This window comes from Ranitomeya imitator, chromosome 9 (assembly GCF_032444005.1).
Source record: "Ranitomeya imitator isolate aRanImi1 chromosome 9, aRanImi1.pri, whole genome shotgun sequence".
Taxonomy (NCBI): domain Eukaryota; kingdom Metazoa; phylum Chordata; class Amphibia; order Anura; family Dendrobatidae; genus Ranitomeya; species Ranitomeya imitator.
The window spans coordinates 132935904-132956233 of NC_091290.1; the positions used below are offsets into that span (position 1 = coordinate 132935904).

Consider the following 20330-nt stretch of genomic DNA (forward strand, 5'->3'; position numbering starts at 1 on the left):
GGTCCTAAAATTTGGACCACCAGGGATCTTACATACAAAGCAGTGTTAAGTGTTTAACAGAAATTCTAAGAGCCTATACATAAGCCACTAAGAGCACTCGCTTAACCAGGAGTATGGTGCTTCTGCCTTTTCGAGCATTGCACTGCTGAGGGTTTGTTTTTATTTGGAGGGATTGGTGGGGGTCTTTGAATTTGCACCACCAGGGATCATACATTCAAATCAGCATATGGGCTCAATAGACAACCTAAGAGCCTGTATATAGGCCACTAAAGGCACATGCTTATGCAGGAGCTTGGTGCTTCTGCCTGTTGAGCATTGCACTACTGAGTATTTTTTTTTTTGGAGGGATAGATGAGGGTCCTCGAATTTGGATCACCAGGGATTAAACATACAGAGCAGTGTAAGTGTTTAACAGAAAGTCTATGAGCCTATACATAAGTCTCTAAGGGCACACGCTTATGCAAGTACTCGGGGCTTCTGCCTGTTGAGCATTGCACTGCTGAGTGTTTTTTTTTTTGTTTGTTTTTTAAGGGATCATGGGGGTCTCAGGACTCAGACCGCCTACAGTTTACAACACTTGTTAGGAAAGGACAAGATCTTAGCTTAAAAAAAAATAAAACAATAGGTGCCCGTTAAATGTGTTTCATAAAAATCCTCATTTATCATTTATGTTGTGAATTCCGTTCTGGAGCTCCCTCCTGTGGTTGCTAATGGTATTTTTGTGAGTTCTGCCCTTGGGCTCCCTCTGGTGGTTTCGAGTGGAACTGCTCCTCCTTTAGGTAGCTGTAGCAGCTGCCTTCACTAATCGCCTTGCCTGGGTTTGTTATTTAAACCTGCTCTGGGCTTTAGTCCTTGCCTGCTGTCAATGTTCTTGGTTGGATTTGGTTCTTTCCTTGGAATTCTCATATGGCCAGTCCTTGTCTGCAAAAGATAAGTTTTTGCTAGTTTTTGTTTGTCCATTTGTTTGGACTCTATTGCTTTGCAAATATGTCTCATTTTGTCCAGCTTGTCACTATGTCTTATTCAGGCTAGCTGGAAGCTCTGGGAAAGCAGATTTGCCCCTCCACACCGTGAGTCGGTGTGGAGTTCATTTTTGTAAACTCTGCGTGGATTTTGTAGTTTTTATACTGACCGCACAGTATCCTTTTCTCTCTGTCTATCTAGTTTAGTATTGGCCTCCTTTGCTGAATTCTGATTTCATTTCTTTGTACGTCATTTCCCTCTCCATTCACAGTCAATATTTGTGGGGGGCTGTCTTTCCTTTTGGGGGTTTCTCTGAGGCAAGATAGCTTTCTATTTCCTTCTTTAGGGGTAGTTATTTCTTAGGCTGTGAAGAGGTGTCTAGGGAGAGTCAGGAACATCCCACGGCTATTTCTAGTGTTGTTGTTAGGATTGGGGACTGCGGTCAGTAGAGATACCACCTTCTCAGAGCTCGCTCCATGTTGCGTTTTAGCCACCAGGTCATATCAGTGTGGCCTCTTAACCACCAGGTCATAACACATTTATAGATCAACTTTAACAAGCTCTTTGTTTCCCTGTGCGTTCAACTTTAATATTTTCTGTGGTTATGAATCAGCCGAAAGAAGATCAGAAAAACGCAGAAAAGAGCTATAAACTCCATGGCAGAGGGTCAGAGTGAGCTCACTGATGGATCTCAGTTAACTCATTCTGCAGTCAGCAATACACAGTTCAAATTTTTAATGAAACCCTATTACAAAAATTATTTTTTTAGCCCTAAATACATGCATTTAAGTGAAAAGAGAAAACTGTTCCCGAAGGTAGATAACTCCTTAAGGATTGCACATCCTACTTAATGGAGGATTGATAGCGGCATAATGGAAAATGCAAAAAGGCAGCTACTGTCAGCAGTCTTTGCGTTATAAATCCAGTGCCTAATACCAAGAAATGGTAAGAAATTTTTTATTTTTCTTGTCATTTACATTCACTGATTCTAAGTTTTCGGATATCCCTTTATATGCAGAGTATAAAATTGCCAGAAAAAAAAAAGAAAAAGAACGAAAAATGAAACGATGTCCTTCGTGGTCGTAAAATAAGATTTCTGTCCCAGAGGGAGGATCAGAAGACAGTGGAAAAACGGATAATCTGAAAAAATTAGATTTTTCTTGAAGGAGCGCTCAGGTAACATGAGGGGTGATAAGCGGCCACTTTGTATGACAATAAAGTGAGACAACGATATAACCTTGTTAGCGGATTACCGACAAAGACATCGCAGGGATGAAATGAAAGAGATAAGAGGAGATATAAACGCAATGCAGCAGGATGAAATCCTAAAATGTGATCTTAAGTTACAAAAGGAAAGAAACATAATATAATTCACTAAGGGTGTATTGTTGACCAACAATCGGGAACAATCGTTCCTAGGTACGCTTGTACTCAATTATCTATCAGCCAAACTAAACAGACTGCTGACTGGCCATTGAATGAGCAAAAATGATAAAATAATAAAAATAGGAATTAAAACCCCAGATGAAGTACTTGGCGAAACACATGTCATTTGTGCATTGGTGGGTGAATTCTTCTCTACCACTTGATATTAACTTCAGTATTTGATTATAGTCTGTGTTCAAGTATTTCTTGTCATCTTTGTATAATGTAAGACTTTGGGGTGAAAAAACAACAATTTTCTTTTTAAAATGTAGCACTTGCACTTTTTGTATATTTCTTGGCTCCTGACATCTTCACAGAAAATAATATTTTATTCTAATGTCTTACCTCAGTGTGTAAATTGTCATCTATCTTGCTAGGTTTCCCCCACAAAGTGTCTTTCTTGTTTGTGTAGTTATTTAATCAATCCCGGCAGCACATTTACGTAAACAGAACATGTGCTGCCGAGAACATGATGCTCGATGCTCGCAAAACAATCATATTGCCGATCGTTCTGTACGCCTGGAAGTGTGGTCGGCCTGTCTGAACGGCTATTCAATCACACCGATCGGCTTCTATGTAGCTGATCAGCAGTTAACGGCCACAATCGGGCTGTCTTAATGCAGACTAAGAAGCATGATAAGGCTCTAGGAGATAATACACTAAAACCATGAAAGATAATTACTACGACATGCTGGGGGTTGTAATTCTGCAACAGCTACAGAGCCGCTACTAAAGCTGGTCACTGGAGGTCTGAATACTGCAATTCCCACACTATCCTCTAGAGTTGCTCTTTGCAGTGGTTCTGGCTTAGGCAATCTAGGTAACAGAGAAGCAATTAGCGGGTCCTCTCTACTCCATATTTTTTATACTTGCCAGCTCTCCCAAAATGTCTAGGAGGCTCTTGAGAAAAAAAAAGGGAGACCTTCTGAACCGCTGGCAAATCTTCTGGGCACATGCCTAAAACTTTCGGAAAACAGAGCTTCTAGACAGTTTATAGATACTAATGCTCCGTCTAATGATCGTTCCTTTGGCATCCAAATCTACGTTCAGGGCGTGTGCAAGATGCACGGAGGAAGAGTGGAAAAGTCATGACCCGAAAAAGGGTGGCGTGTTTAAGGGAGAAAAATTCAGAATATAAGCAATGTTTTCGCGAAGGGTCATCCATGACAAATGGCAAGTATGTCATACTCTAATGGCACATTCAAGTTTGATGTGGTCTGTGGTCGTAAGTCAGCTGAGAAGAGCTCGTACAATGACGGTCAAAAGAATGTCAAACTCCCTAGCAGACCGTCATAGTGGGCTCACTGATGGATTCTCAGTTAACTCACTCTGCAGCAGAAAACAGAGGCTATAGATGGCAAATAGTGAATTTTTTTTTAATGAAACCCAGTTACTAAAATGATATTTAGCCCCAAATACATGTACGTAAGTAAACAAAAAATTGTTCCAAAAGGTGAACACATTGAAATGGTGAAAAAAGCAGTACACACTTACTTCAACTTCTTCATATGAGTATCTGGCTCTTCTTCTTGACGGATTCTCCTCCGCTGACGAGGAGCCATCTCCTGCACCTCCCTCATGGCCTGTAGACTGTCTAGATGGAGCTTCTCTTCCCTGTGAGACATGACCGCATTATAATAATGATGACATAGTCACTATAAGGGTATGTTCACATGTGGGTTTTTTGCTGCTTTTTTATTTTTTCTGCATTTTACATTACCAGCAAAGTGAATGCAGACTAAGAAAATCTCATGCACTTGCTCATCCTTTTACCTTCAGTTTTTTGGGCTGCTGGGTGTTCTTTTAAATCTGTAGAATGTTGATTTTTCTGGCATGAATTTTCATTCATTATAATGAATGAAAAAAATCAAATATGCATCCAATGCGGATTGGCTATATGCTTAAAAGATATAGTTTTGTATTCTGGAGTTTGCAGGGCATGCTATTATTAGGGATGCTTCTTTATGGCTATGTTGTTCCCTGAAATGTAATATTTCTGTGCTCTCGTAATCCTGCGGTCTGCACTTTGGAGGAATAATATGTGCGTCTTGAGGACAATATCTCGGTGATATTTTCTGGGAAGTTGTTTGCTTCATATCAGAAAGCGCTGACGGCAGCGAAGGTCAGATAATGAAAATATCTTGGCTGTTACCCTTCCTTACCCTCTTCGATAGGACAAGCGGGCACATAAGCTCATTATGGGTCCTTGAGAACCGGATTTAGGCATCATGTATGTAATGCAATGCTAAAACGTCTACTCTTAAAGTGGTTTCAGAGATTGTGAGAAACAAGGTCATGTAGCCCTTGTGAAAGCCTCGACTGTCACCATCCTTTGTAGAAGTGCTTCTCACCGCATTCTTTGGGAAGTGCAAGATTCCGAATTGGGCAAAAGTGGGACGTCGATAACAAATGGACGAAGCCTATCTCCTCCTGTGCTTCTAATTGATTCCTGCATGTTCCCCCCAAGGACCCCAAAACCGTTGATCAGAGACTCAGCTCAGCTTCCTGACTCCACGGCAAACCACAGCATCAATTAAAGATCAGCAGCAAGCTACTTAGGTTAACCCGTCCCATGCCGGCCAAAAAGGAAGAACCCCTCACTTCCTCTGATGCAGTCAAGAAATGAGGCACCGCTGTCATTTAATTATATTGCAAGACAAATATGTTGTAGGTGAATCGATAATTTAGAAAAAAATAGTTAATCAGAGTGCTGATTTCGGTCCAACATACTCTACAAAATGTAAGTAGTCACCGGAAGGGTCACCAGAGGCTTGACCTCTAATGTGTTCATTCCTTCTGATCAGATTGTGAAAATGAGCTCCCTCCTGATAAGCAAAGACAGCTATCTCGCTAGTCCCACCTATAGGAGGTAGTAGCCCTGTAAATCAATGCTCAACCCTTCAAAGGGGTTTTCCAGGACTAAATATCTATATATATAATTGTCTAAGGGTTTTTCCGCCTGTCTGTCTGTCTGTCTGTCCTGGAAATCCCGCGTCTCTGATTGGTCGAGGCCGCCAGGCCTCGACCAATCAGAGACGGGCACAGCATGGCGACGATGATGTCATAAAGGTTGCCTCGACCAATCAGCGACGGGCACAGTCTGCCGCGAATTCGCCTCGACCAATCAGCAACGGGCACAGTATCGACGTAGATGTCATAATGGTTGCAATGGCGACGATGATGTCATAAAGGTTGCCTCGACCAATCAGCGACGGGCACAGTCTGCCGCGAATTCTGGAATCATTATTGTCCATATACTACGGGTCATGCATATTCTAGAATACCCGATGCGTTAGAATCGGGCCACAATCTAGTTTTTTAATAAGAGCCAAAAAGTACCAAGCAGGTAGTTGATAACTGGTTAGCAACTCCTTGTGTGCTCTGGCGCTGGCTCAGAGCAGTCACTAACACCTCCTGCAGGCAATTCAGTGGCTCCAGGTTAAAAGAGCAGCTCATCTTCCAGATTGCTCTTTCAATGGGGTGTAACTGCCAATGTAGGGAATCAGCCCTTGATAAGAATTGAATGACACTGTGGCTGTAAGAGACAATGCTCTCCTCTGATTTATGTGCAGTTGGATTAGTCTTTTCTCCCCTGCAGCTTGCTGTATGTTGGTTTTGGACAAGAAGCAGCAAGTGTGTCGGATCAGTAAGTAGAGAGGGAACCTTGTGTCTGTGAGACTCAGGCAAGACAAAAATTGTGTCCTAATCATGAGTAACGGGTAAATGAATGAACTGCTTCAAGGGAGAAGATACTGCCCGGTTACCGCAGGATCAATCACCAGGACCGTGTCAGAAGGAAAGAGTCGCATCATACAGCCAGGTAGTTCTCCTGGAGCACTTGCAACCTGAGAGAAGAAACAACGCTATGGTACCAGTAATCTCTTAACATTGAAAGTGCGTACAAGATTTGTGTAAATCCTGAAGAAGACAGATCAGTTAAATTGAAGGAAGAGCTCAACACAACAAATTTGGCTCCACTACATCAGGACCAAGCAGCAGCTACCAGACTTTCTTCTAAGCAACAAAACTGTGTGTGTACTTAGTCTTATTTTCCAGCATATAATCCTCTGTCTTTCAATAAAGCCGGTGTTTTGTTTCTGACTCATAGTCTACTGTACCATATTTGAGTCCTGCCCTGCGGTGTCTTTCAGGCACTGCTACAAGTGGCACTACAAGCTGGGTACAGTCATAGAGATGAAGGCGGCTGGCAGCAATGGTGGTGTTGTTAATGTGAGTACCACAGGCAATGGTGGAACTCCTGCAAGGGCCCTCCATGTGAGCATGTTGTTTAGCGTGCTACCAAAATTTGATGCCCAGAATATGTCATTGTACGACCAGATTGCAAAGTGCTGCTAATGTCAGCCCAGAACTACAAGTGGAGATCGCTCTGGCCGCCCTGGAGGGTGAGGCCCGCAGAGAAATTTTCCTGACACTTGAAGCCAAATGTAACACATTGAAAGAAGTGGTGAAATTTCTGATGGAGATATATAGAGAAGCAGTTAGTGTGGGGCACCTCTGGGCAAAGTTCTTCTACCGGCTGAAACAAGAAGGGGAAGGGGTCTCGAAATATGCCACAGTGTTACAAGAAATACTTGCAGGAGTGCAAAAGAAAGAGGCAGACAGAGTAGGCGGCATAGGATCTGTAGATCGGATACGAGGAGAACAATTTATTCTGATAATCTACAGTACTCTCCTGAGGCAGGTCCTGCGTGAGCGAGTTAGTGGGTCCTGCCTTAAGTTTTCGACAAATATTGGAAGAGGCGGTGGCCTGAAGCAAAGACGAAAGCTATGCTTCTGGAGTGGTATGGACCCAGGCGGTCACATCCATCGGGGGAGTAAGAAAGGAGGAAGCTCTGATCAGGGTAGTATAAGATTAGCAGAGTTCCCTGAATGTTCTGCAAGAAAAGTTGACTCACATGGAGAAGAGGATGGGAACCAGCTTCGCCTCTGAGGCCGCCTACTGGGCCCTACAAAATCCTTATCGGGCCTTCCCTCAGGCTCCCGAACCTGAGCCTCCCTACTCAAGTCTACTGAACCCCTATGGTCCTCCACCTACTACGCTTGTATTTGGACAAAGTTTGTCAATATCATCCATCGGCGGGACCTCAGGCTGAGCCAATCTATCCAGGACGCTCCTTATTAGGCCTTCTCTCAGGCTCCCGAACCTGAGCCTCCCTACGCAAGTCTACTGAACCCCTACGATCCTCCAGCTACTACGCTTGTATTTGGACCAAGTTCGTCAATATCATCCACCGATGGGACATCAGCAGCCTGAGCCAATCTATCCAGGACCCCCGCGTTCTCCACCAAGGCCTTTTAGTCAGGTTCCAAGCACGCCTTCTACACGTAGATGAAGAGAAGATCATCAGGGCACAGTGTTAGAGGTGTGAAAGTAGAGGAAACTTCGCTAAAGGGTGTCAGAGTGGTTTGCAAGGACACCCAGCACCGCCATTAAACTTCCAGACCCTGCAGTAGTGGGGTGTACTGTGGGGGAGATAGGAGAACAAACCACTTCAGCACAACTCCGAACATCTGGTTACAGGGTGTCCCATCTTGCGAGCTGAGTTTTAAGGCATCGCAGTGGACTGATTAGTGGATACCAGGTCACAGGTAACGACCGTGCTCGAGTCGTACTTCAACCGTTTCTTTCAAGCGATGGCCAAGCCAGAGAGAGATTTGTGTAACAGCAGCTAATCAGGAACTGATCCCCATCACGGCGGGTTGTGTGGATGAATGTGCAGCTATATGGATAAGTGGGAAGAAAAGGCATCCTTCTGGTTTCCGAGCCATTCAAAGAAGATTACTGGTGATAATGGGCATGAATATCCTGCAAGAGTTGACCAGACCAGGTCATGTTCACTAAACGGGGTCCTGGTTACTGGAAAAAGGCCACTCCGCACAAACCCACCCAGAAAGCATTCCAATGGCTGATCTCTGTCTGTGGGACATAGAAGAGCTTCCCAATACACTAGTCTGTGGGAGTTATCCGAGTGCCGGAAAGGATATCCCTCACCCTCCCTCCTTGTCGGGAGACCATCTTATCACTGCCTGTGGAAATCTTCTACGACCTTGAAGGTATGGAGGTATGCAGCGCCCCAGAGTCCTGGTCGTTGCAGTAATGTCGTTCTTCCACCAGGGGGAGTGATGTTACGTCTGGTGGCACCAAAGGAGTTCACCTTACCAGGTATCACAGCCACACACACACACTTCACACACCAGTCCACCAGGGGAGCTAAGGGTTCTATCTATTAGGCCACTCCTCACATTAGGGTAAAACCGGTAGGAAGTTAGGGAGTTCCTGGCTGGAGACCGACGAGGAAAGGTCTCCAGGTCGAGCTGGCTGGAGTGATCTCCAGTCAGATCCAGACTGCGGTCTGAGGAGGACAGAAAGTACACGGAGCTGCGCCTGCAACCCATGTGGCAGCATCCTAAGAAAGGACACAAAAGGAATTGTGTTGTAGGAAGTGAGCCACGAAGTCACAGCAAAAGGAGAACAAAAAACAGAAGGAGTCCTGTCCTTAGAGAGGATGCCTCCTCCTGGAGCGCGGGCCGGTGGCCGGAACACTGAGGGAGTAATAGACTCTACGCTTTACTTGAGAGACCGGCAGGGCAGTCAATTCCAAGTTGGCTGTCCGACCTAAACATCTAAGCAGACACGGTGGCAATTGTGGAGGAGGGGCGTCTCTAGGGTCCCTATAAAATAGCCTCAGGCCATCACCGTCGTACGGGTTTGTCCTATCCATCTGGGGGACAGAGAGAGAGAAAGACATAACATCCACAAAAGTTGTGAGGACCTTACCGAGTTGCTCAGCAGGGGGGTACTACAACACACGAGCGTTAGAAGGAAGGCTACTGAGTTCCACCTGGATAAGGGGACTCTGGAATTGCCATCAGACCGGCCGGACTCTGCCTACCCTGTCATCCGGCACTCTGGACTGTGGATGCTGAAGCCTTCAGTAAAGGTAAAGAGACTGCACCCATTGTGTCCTCGTTATTCGCCGTGCCTTACATCATCCACCATCACCATCTACACTTCTGGGAAGCCCTGGGGAAATACTTCACCTGTGGGAAGGTATACTATCTAGCTGCCATAACATCACCCCAGCGGACCCCTGAGCAGTGTCAGTCACTCTGACCGAATACCACAGGTGGCGTCACGAACACTACCGTTATCTATGAACTCTGCCTTTTATTGGGCGCCCCTCATAGGGCCACGGTCCGGGTCGGGCAACCGTGACATACTCGCTGAGGGAACTGAAGGACCCGGTACCGAGTACCCCATTGCCCTTACGTGGGGGCGATCCAACTTCGCCAACGACTTCGCTGCACATATGCTGGTGTCACATTGGAGGAGGAAATGTTTTTTTTTCCCCCTGGCAAGATGGCACTGCCGGCACCTGTGCAGTAGCAGCTATCAGATTGCCGACAGCAGCTATTTTCAGTCACATTATTTTTCTTTCATGAATTTATTTATAGCACGATATAAAAGAATCAACTCCACATCACACATGCGATCATCAACCCATGAATCATTTTAATCAGTATAACGGTGCCAACCTGACGCTGTCTGTAGGTTGCTCAGCACAATCCTGCTGACAGGTTCCCTTTAAGGAAAAAAGAAATCCAAACCTACAGGGCCCTGAGTGAAAAAGTGATAGACCCCTAAACCTAATAACTGGTTGGGCCACCCTAAGCAGCAAAACTTCAATCAAGCGTTTTAAATAATTGGCAATGAGTTTTTTTCATCGCTCTTGAGGAATTTTACCCACATCTTTGCAGAATTGTTGCAATTCAGCCACATTGGAGGTTTCCGAGCATGAACCACCTTTTTAAGGTCATGGCATAGCATCTCAATCGGATTAAGGTCAGGACTTTGACTAGGCCACTCCAAAGTCTTAATTTTGTTTTTCTTAAGCCTTTCAAAGGTGGACCTGCTGGTGTGTTTTGGATCGTCTTAATTTTGTTTTTCTTAAGCCTTTCAAAGGTGGACCTGCTGGTGTGTTTTGGATCATTGTCCTGCTGCATAATCAAAGTCTGCTTCAGCTTGAGGTCATGCACAGGTGTCCGAACAATCTCTGTCAGGATTTTTTGGTAGGCAGCAGAGTCATAGTTCCAATTACAACAGCAATTATTCCAGGTCCTGAAGCAGCAAAACAGCCTCAAACCATCACACTACCACCATCATATTTTACTGTTGGAATGGTGCTCCTTTTCTGAAATGCTGTGTTACTTCTACATCAGATGTAATGGGACATACACCTTCCAAAAAGTTCAACTTTTGTCTCGTCAGTCCACAGAGTATTCTCCCAAAAGTATATCTCAAGAAAAGCAGTGGTTTTCATCTAGGAACTTTGCCATGCAGGCCATTTTTGCCCTGTCTCTTTCTTATGGTGGAGTCCAGCTTAACTGAGGCAAGTGAGGCCTGCAGTTCTTTGGATGCTGTTGCAGGGTATTTTGTGACTTCTTGAATGAGTCATTGCTGTGCTCTTGGTGTAATTTTGGTCTGCAGGCCACTCCTGGGAAGGTTCAGCAATGTTCCATGTTTTTGCAATTTGTGGATAATGGCTCTCACTATGATTCACTGGAGTCACAAAGCTTTAGAAATGGCTTTATAATGGCTTCAGAACTGATAGATCTCAATTACTTTGTTTCTCATTTGTTCCAGAATTTTTTGGGATATCGGCCTGTTGTCTATTTTGAGGAACATTTGGTCTACTTCACTTTGTCAGGCAGGTCCTATTTAAGTGAATTCTTGAATGAGAGCAGGTGCGACAGTAATTAGGCCTGGGTGTGGCTAGAACTCAGCTTCCCAAAGATGTGATAAACCACTGTTAATTTATGTTTTAAATGGGGGCAATCACTTTATTACACAGGGCCCTGTAGGTTTGGATTTCTTTTTCCCTTAGTAATAAAGACCTACAAAAACTGCATTTTGTGTTTACTTGTGTTATTGGATCACCCCCAAGGGCAGTGGGGAACTCGGTACAGGGTCCTTCAGTTCTCAGGGGGATGTCACGGTGGCTGATCCGGTCTGTGGCCCTCGGGACGTCCGTGTAAAAGGGAAAGGTCTTTAAAGGGATTGTTCGTGACGCCACCTGTGGTCTTCGGTCAGGGTGACTGACGCTGCTTTAAGGGGTCCGCTGGGGTGATGTTATGGCAGCTAGATGGTTTACCTTCCCATAGGTGAAGTGTATCCCCAGGGCTTCCCAGTGTGTAGATGGTGGATGGTGAGAGGCGCAGTGAATAACGAGGACACAAGGTTGCAGTCTCTTTACCTTTTACTGAAGGCTTCAGCATCCACAGTCCAGAGCACAAACCACAGGGCAGGCAGGGTCCGGCCGGTTTGGAGGCAAATCCAGAATCCCGTTATCCAAGTAGAAATCAGTAGCCTTCCTCTAGCGCCGTGTGTTGTAGTACCTTACTGCTAAGCTTCTCATAAGGTCCTCACAACTGTTGAAGATGTTATGTCTCTCTCTCTGTGTCCCCCAGATGGATAGGACAAAACCCGTATGACTGGTGGTTTGAGGCTGTTTGTAGGGACTCTAGCACACCCCGGCCTCTGAGAGGTGCCACCGTGCCTCCTGGGTGTAGGTGCGGACAGGTAACTTGCAATTAGCTGTCCTGCCAGTCTCTGAAGTAAAGCATAGAGATCCTTACTCCCTCGGTATTCTGGCTACCGGATTTCTGCGCCTCAGAAGGAAGCAGCCTGCTCCTGGCTGATCTCCCTCGGATATCCTCTCCTTTGCTCTGACTTCCTTCACGCTTGCTGCAATATGTTCTGCTTTCTATGTCTCTTCCCAGGAGCTGTAGCACTTCAGGCCACACGGCTCCTATGCGTCCTTTCCCTCTGTCTTCCTGACAGGAACTCAACCCTTTCCCTCCAGATCAGGATGTTCTTATAGGGGAGTTCACCTTAAACAGGGTTAGAGCTCCCCCTTCTGGTCTGGAGTGTGAACATGTTGCATGCATTGTGTCACCTGACAAAGAGTTCTCCTTCATTGCCTTCAAACGTAACATCACTCTCCTCTAGAGGAAAATGACACCACTGCAATGACCAGCACCCTGGGGCACTGCATTATCTTTGTCTGATATTTAAATTGTTTGGGTAATCTGAAACATTTAAGTGTGACAAACATGCAAAGAATAGGAAATCAGAAAGGGGGCCGACACTTTTTCACACAACTGTATGCCGGTTACCAGTCATTATGTGATTAGCCTTTGTCTCTTATAAGCAGGGCGTGCAATAGTCTGTACCATGACTAAGGCTGAGCGTCAAAACACGTAGGTCAGCTGTGTTTTTCTTCCTAGTGTGGGCTATGTACATTCTGATCGTCCACGAGAATCTGCCTCCAGAGCTTACTATAAGTGACGAGGAATTGCCAGTGTGAGACATGTAATAACTCAGGCTGCTTTCCTGATCTACATGTCTCACACTGATAATGCCCCCTTTCATTTATAATAAGCTCTGGAGGCAGATTCTCGGGAAGATCTGTGCCCCGCCCATAGATCTTAACTGCTAATTTACATATTTAAAAAAATTGGATTTCTCTGGAATAAAACATCAGATTGCAGATATCAAGGTATCATTTTTATTCAGCATTGTATGACCCACATGCCCATGTAGATGGTGTAGGAGGGTTGGTCGTACTGATAGACTTCCTTTAAAGCAATAGGTCCAAAAAGCTATAATAAAATTGATGGTATATACACATCATAACCTAAAGTTCTAATCAAACCTCAATGCATTAACTCATACACAGGTAGAAAAACGTCTGATTGTAGATGATAAAAGGCATATATAATATTTCCACACGTTTTAGTTCCTAGCAAATAGGTGAAAATGGTCTGAAATAACTATATATGGAGCTGAGTGATGCAGATGGTTTAATGCTTGACCTACATGTCAGGTACAGCTCCGACACGCGTCTAATTAGCTGGATTCTTGACTATAACATTTGATGATATTGATTAACACAAGTACAAGTGCTGTACGTACATGGCAGCCGTGATCCTGGCGACATCTTCATCTATAGAATCTTTTCTGTCTTGACGGATCACCTCCTGTAGCCATTGTGAGAGAACCTGTAATTGACGAGAGCTAAGACTATGGGGACAGGCAGACATCCACAAAAACCCACAGAACTGCAGCCATATTTCCAACATGTCCAAATTCTACGTAGAGCGATAATGTCAATCACTAATTTTTTGGAAGATTTTCTGTAAAATTTGGAGTTGGATTTGCCGAGTATTTTTTTGCAGACTTAGCAGAAAGTTAAATAAGAGAACTGCAAAATGTTTAGGAATTTGATGCTTTTATAAGGCGTAATGTATATGGAAGAGGCTGTCCGGCGGTTGCCTGGAGCCTTTATGTGTATGCGAAGTTGTTTTATTTTACATATATGGAGTTAGAGGAAGCATTGTATTAAATAAAAGGCATCTGGAGCGTCTGAAACAACCCCCAGAGCCATAATATGACCGCGTGCGTGAGCCCTTATATTTAGAATCATAAAAGGTTACTACAAACGTGGTTATTTTTATGGGTATCAAATACTGTATATATGAACTTGTGTCTATTTATCTAACTTGGGTATATGGACATCATAAAAATTGAAACTACACTTTGCAAATCTTCAAGTATCTGCAGGAAAGTCCTCAGATCTGCACCAAATCTTCTGCTGATCCAAGCAGTGTTTTCACATCAGTTCGCGGACTGTACCAGAACCAGCATGGAAACCTTACTAAGGGCTCATACCCATATGTGTGAAAAAACACATTCCGATATCAGGAATAAAAAAAGGGACGAGTGTCTTGCGAGTACAATCCAATTTTTCACACCTAGCATCCGATTGCAATGCGATTTTAACATGATCTTTTACATACAGCAATTCTCTGTCTATTCCACATTGTTTTCAAAGGAAATATTCTTCAAAACACACACACACACACACACATATATATATATTAGATAGATGGATTACATACAGTATATACACATAGAATAGGTAGATATACAGATGTCAGTAACACATACACTTAGCACAGTGTGTGTGCAGCTTACTGGACAAGTATGTAATTAATAAAAAAAAGATTATTTTTCTGAAAATAATGGCGTGTGCTCCCGCGTAATTTTCTTAATCAGCAGAGGGAAAGCCGATGGGGAAGTGGCACCATCGCATGGTGAGGTGAGATATGTTTATTACATTCATTACATCAATGTAGGATACTATGATTTTCACGTCTATGCTCCAGTGTTCTATCCAATGTGTGTTGCAGGCACTTTAGCAGTAATTTTGAGGGTTTTGGGAATATAGTCAATACACTATATAATTTTTTTCTAGTCTCTGGATACAAGCTTTATTTATATTAGTACTTATATGTGTATTTTCAATCTTTGACTACGTTGTTTATTAGCATTACATCTTGCTCTTACCTGCCTTCTGGTAGTGCCACTTACTTTCTTTGGCTCATCACCTTGCACTATATTGGCATTTTTTTAACATTGTTCTAAAATAATATTGTAATTTTATTGTTCATCTTACGCCTCTTCTTATATGCTCTCTCAGGCAGATGTTTATAGCCTGGGAAGGGGGTATTAGCCCTGGAGCTTCCCATGCTATGAATACCAGCTCACAAGTGTATACTTAGCCTTTACAGGCTATTAAAATGGGGGCCCCTAAAAAATGCCATAAGGTCCTCCTATAAATAATAACCAGCAAAGGCTATGCAGACATCTGTGGGCTGATATTACTAGCCTAAGAAGGGGCCATGTATACTGCCCTCCCAGGCAAAAACAGCAGCTCTCAGCCACCCCACAAAAGGCGCATCTTTAAGATGTGCCAATTCTGCCACTTAGGCTCGCTCTTCCCACTTTCCTTGTAGCGGTGGCAAGTGGGGTGATAATTGGGGGGGTTGATGTCACCTTTGTATTGTCAAGTGACATCAAGCCCATAGGTTAGTAATGGAGAAGAGTCTATAAGACACCCCCATTGCTAACCCCATAGTCATATTGTATAAAAACACAGACACCAAGAATAAAGCCCTTTAATTGAAAGAATAAAAGATGCCCTTAATAAATCTTAATTAAACAATAATTATGACCTTGCCCATTCAACCAACGCCCTTGTCTTCTGCAAAAGAGTTAAAAATAAAAAACATCAATATTCCTCACCTTTCCGCAGAGACGATGATAATCCATTTGTCACACGACGAGTATAGCTCTGCTACAGGCATATGGCAGGCTGCATGGTTGCATGATGTGACCATACGGCCTGTCATCCAGCAGAGACACTGAGCAACGTGTGCTCAGTGTCTCCCCGTGAACTCCTATTACCTGTCTGACGGGACCACGAGCGTGAGAAAGTTCTCCTGCTCGCAGTGTCATGAAACAGGTGCTGGGAGTTCACAACCAATGAACTCACTTCACCTATGTAATGTCAAGGCGAGCACCGTGGGAAAATTTGGTCCGAGTGCTGTGCGATTTTTTTCTCGCACCCATAGGCGTGCATTGGCGAATCTTGGCTGAGAAACGCGGCAAAACCCGGCATGCTGCGATTTTTTTCTCAGTCCGATTTCAGCTGAGAAAAAAAATCGCAGTTGAGATGTCGCCCATTGAATAAAATTGGTCAGAGTGCAATCCAATTTTTTCTCGCAAATGACTATGAGCCCTTAGGGTATGTGCATTTTTGGAGAGGAAGCTGAGCAGAAATTCAGTTTTTGAAAAATTTTGAGATTCAGAGAGTTTCTGCTCAGTTTCCATCCAGTTTCTGCTCCAAAAATTCCTTGAAAAACTCTTCATACACATAGCCCAAAAATGGATAAGCAGTCAGCAGAAGTGATTACAGTATTTATTATTATTATTATTATTTCTTACTTTTTTCAAGATTATTTTTTTCTTATTGTGGAACTGCAGACATAGTGAAATCAGTAAAAATGACTTCAAACTCGAACTAAATGGGGAAGTTTCAACATAAAATTGCACTTTTTCTGCAACATACTGCAGATTAAAAAAAAGTCTTATCCACTTTATTGTCACTCCAGGATATTTTGGCCAAAAATCCAAAAAGAAGATCCACAACATTTCCAGTGTGTGTGAACACAGATGAACAAACCTCCATGGAAACTTAGTCAAATGTCATGTAGTGTAAGACAATAATAAAGCACATTGCGTATGGCTGTATGAGCGGTGTACGTGCTGGATGTGCATGGCGTATTTACTGCAGAATGTGATGGAGGTACATCAGCTCAATTGTATATTTCACACCAAATATCAGGATTTCCTCTATCAATTCTCTGCTAGAATCCAACAAACCCCCTTTCACTTAGAATAATCTCCATAGATGGTGGTATCTCAAGCTTTGAATAATGGACGTCAGCTTTCTACAAGTTTGCAGCTCTCTGCCCCCCGCCGAGTCGATTCTTGCACTGAAACTTTCCTGGATTCCTTTGTCTTCCTCTGTTTCATTCTCTACCCATCACATCAAAAACTTGACGGAACAGAGAAGAATGCCAGCAGCAATTAAATCCTGAAGCAAGAACCCAACACATGCTCTCAACGAGATGGAATCTTTTCCTAATTGCAAACGACTTGTGGTTCACACGGAGAGAAATGACGTCTTTAACCCTATGTATAATTGTCGCTGGATCAAACATACGAATGTGCTAATTGGGTATATAAACAGTTGGTTGTAATGATGTTGAATGGTAGATTAGATATTAGAAAAAAAACTTTTTGTCAGTCAGGGTATTCAATGAGTGGAACAGGCTGCCACGAGAGGTGGTGAGTTCTCCTGCAATGGAAGTCTTCAAACAGAGGCCGGAGAGACATCTGTCTGAGATGGTTTCGTGAATCGTGCATTGAGCAGGTAGTTGGACATGATGACCTTGGCGGTCCCTTCCAACTCTAACATTCTATGGTTTTTAGCCAAATATGCATATAAAAGCATATAAAAAGTTCCATACATACCTGCCCTCTATAAGTTACATAAGGAAACTGCAAGATTTCTTTGGCACTTGGACGAAGCGCCGGGTCCTTCGACAGCATTCTGTAAGCATAAAAGAGAGATAGAAATGGAAAGGTGACCAGAATAAATGCTAATAAAGAAGAACTTGACTATTGTAGCATGTTTTTTTTTCTCCGATCGCGGCCGGGTGTCAGCTGATTATCATTGTCTCGGACCGCTTATGGCACTTTAACCCCCAGAACGCTGCGATCAAGCAAGATCGCAGCATTCCAGTGGCATAGGGAAGCATCGCGCAGGGAGGGGGCTCCCTGGGTGCTTCCCTGAGACCCTCAGAACAACGCGATTTGATCGCGTTGCTCCGAGAGTCTCCTCCTGTCTGCTCCCTGCAGGCCCCCCCGGATCCAAGATGGCCACGGGGTCCTTCTGGGTCCTGCAGGGAGGTGGCTGAGAGCAGTGCTCTGCAAAGTGTCAGATCAGTGATCTGACGCTATATAGTAATGTCACACCCTGGGACAATGTAAAAAAATATATATATATATTACACTCTGTAAAAATATATTTTTTTAAATTCCTAAATAAAGAAAAAAAAATTGTTCCAATAAATACATTTCTTTATGTAAATAAAAAAAACAATAAAAGTACACATAATTAGTATTGCCGCGTCCGTAACGACCCGACCTATAAAACTGTCCCACTAGTTAACCCCTTCAGTAAACACCGTAACAAAAAAAAACGAACCACCATACAGCGTCATCAGCAAAAAAATAAAAAACTTATAGCCCTCAGAAAAAAGCGATGCAAAACTAATTATTTTTTATATAAAATAGTTTTTATTGTATAAAAGCGCTAAAGCATAAAAAAATTATATAAATGAGATATCGCTGTAATCGCACTGACCCGAAGAATAAAACTGTTTTATCAATTTTACCACATGCGGAACAGTATAAACGCCTCTCCCAAAAGAAATTCATGAATAGCTGGTTTTTGTTCATTCTGCCTAACAAAACTCTGAATAAAAAGCGATCAAAAAGTGTCATGTGCCCGAAAATGGTTCCAATAAAAACGTCAACTCGTCCCGCAAAAAACAAGACCTCACATGACTCTGTGGGACGAAATATGGAAAAATTATAGCTCTCAAAATGTGGTGACGCAAAAACTATTTTTTGCAATAAAAAGCGTCTTTTTGTGCATGACAGCTGCCAAACAAAAACCTACAATAAAAACCGTCTATACACTTCTGTGAAGCACTCTGGGTTCAAAGTGGGCACCACACATCTAGATAAGTTCCTTAGGGGGTCTACTTTCCAAAATGTTGTCACTTGTGGGGGGGGGGGGGGAAGGGGGGTTTCCACTGTTTAGGCACATCAGGGGCTCTCCAAACGCGACATGGCATCCTATCTCAATTCCAGCCAATTTTGCATTGAAAAGTCAAACAGCGCTCCTTCCTTTCCGAGCTCTGCCATGCGCCCAAACAGTGGTTTACCCCCACATATGGGGTATCAGCGTACTCAGGACAAATTGTACAACATCTTTTGGGGTCCAATTTCTCCTGTTACCCTTGGTAAAATAAAACTAATTGGGTCTGAAGCAATTTTTTTGTGAAAAAAAGTTAAATGTTCATTTTTTTAAAAAACATTCCAAAAATTCCTGTGAAGCATCTGAAGGGTTAATAAACTTCTTACATGTGGTTTTGAGCACCTTGAGGGGTGTAGTTTTTAGAATGGTGTAACTTTTTGGTATTTTCTATCATATAGACCCCTCAAAGTGACTTCAAATGTGATGTGGTCTCTAAAACAAAATGGTGTTGTAAAAATGAGAAATCGCTCGTCAACTTTTAACCCTTACAACAATTCAATTCAAAGCTTTATTGGCAAGACCAAATAAACATTAGTTTTGCCAAAGCACGTGTACAGTAGGTAATAGGGAGTCGGGACTGTGGGGATAATGGGTGGGGACTGTAGGAATGATGGATGGGGTACAGGGTGGTGGGTAAGGAAGTCCATGGCATATCATGGTTGTCTTTCTCGCAGCCTATGGCACGCGCTCACATACTGCACTGCTATCTCCACTGCGCTCCCTTCTTCCCCCAGCAGGATATATGTTTTCTCTTCCTCCAGAAGGAGCTGAAATCCGGGAAGAGATCGGAGAGTCTCCTGAAGTGAGTGTCCCTCACTGCTGAGTATTTGGTGCAGTGTAGCAGGAAGTGGGTCTCATCCTCCAGGTCACAGTGTAGGCACAGTCTGTCCTCCCTGGGCTTGTAGCTCTGTCTGTGACGGCCGACCTCGATGGCCAGATTGTGGGCACTGAGTCTATACCGGTTCAGGATCTGGTGGTCTCTAAGGTCCAAGAGTTTCTCCAGATATGGAGCCAGTCTGTAGTCTCTCTGTAGACTCTGGTACACGGTCAGTTTCTGTGAACTGCTGATTTCTTTCCTCCAGACACTGACGTACCTCTCCTGCCCCTCCTCTACCATCTTCCTGATTGTGGCTTTTCTCAGGTTATTTTGGTTGACGGTTCGGTCAGGTTGGGTGGGATGTTCCGGGGGTCCTGGTTTGTGGGGATCACCTATATGTAGCATGGCTTTATGGTGATGGGAGCTTGGGTTGCTGTAGGTGAGCCTGGAAGGACGGCGCCTTCTTCAGGACTGCTAGGTGCAGTGGGAATCTGCCCAGCTCAGTCCAGCAGGCATTGTTGGTGGTGCTCCGATGGACCTGGAGAAGGTGTTTACAGAATTCCAGGTGGAATATTTCTGTTGGACTGGAATCCCACTTTGACCAGTCTGGGTATGTGTGAGGGCCCCATACTTTACTGCCGTACAGGGGGATTGGGGTGATTACGGCATCGAAGATTTTTAGCCAGACCCTCACTGGTGGCTTCAGATGGTCCTTCGGATGGCATAGAAGGTTTTGCAGGCCTTGTCCTTCAGGGTCTCTATGACTTGTTTGAATGTCCCTGACTGGTGAATTTCCAGGCCCAGGTAAG

The 20330-nt window shown here is 43.8% G+C and overlaps 1 protein-coding gene across 5 annotated transcripts in view; it reads right to left on the bottom strand.

The window, feature by feature from the left end:
* LOC138648963 (serine/threonine-protein kinase Nek11-like) overlaps positions 1-20330 on the bottom strand; it is a 247426-nt gene that overhangs the window by 81864 nt on the left and 145232 nt on the right. For all 5 annotated transcript variants that reach the window (XM_069738971.1, XM_069738970.1, XM_069738973.1 and 2 more), the window contains 3 exons: positions 17351-17429; positions 13385-13470; positions 3883-4002 (listed from right to left, as the gene is read on the bottom strand). In XM_069738971.1, the coding sequence (XP_069595072.1) occupies positions 3883-4002; positions 13385-13470; positions 17351-17429 (285 nt within the window). The remainder of the gene's footprint in view (positions 1-3882; positions 4003-13384; positions 13471-17350; positions 17430-20330) is intronic.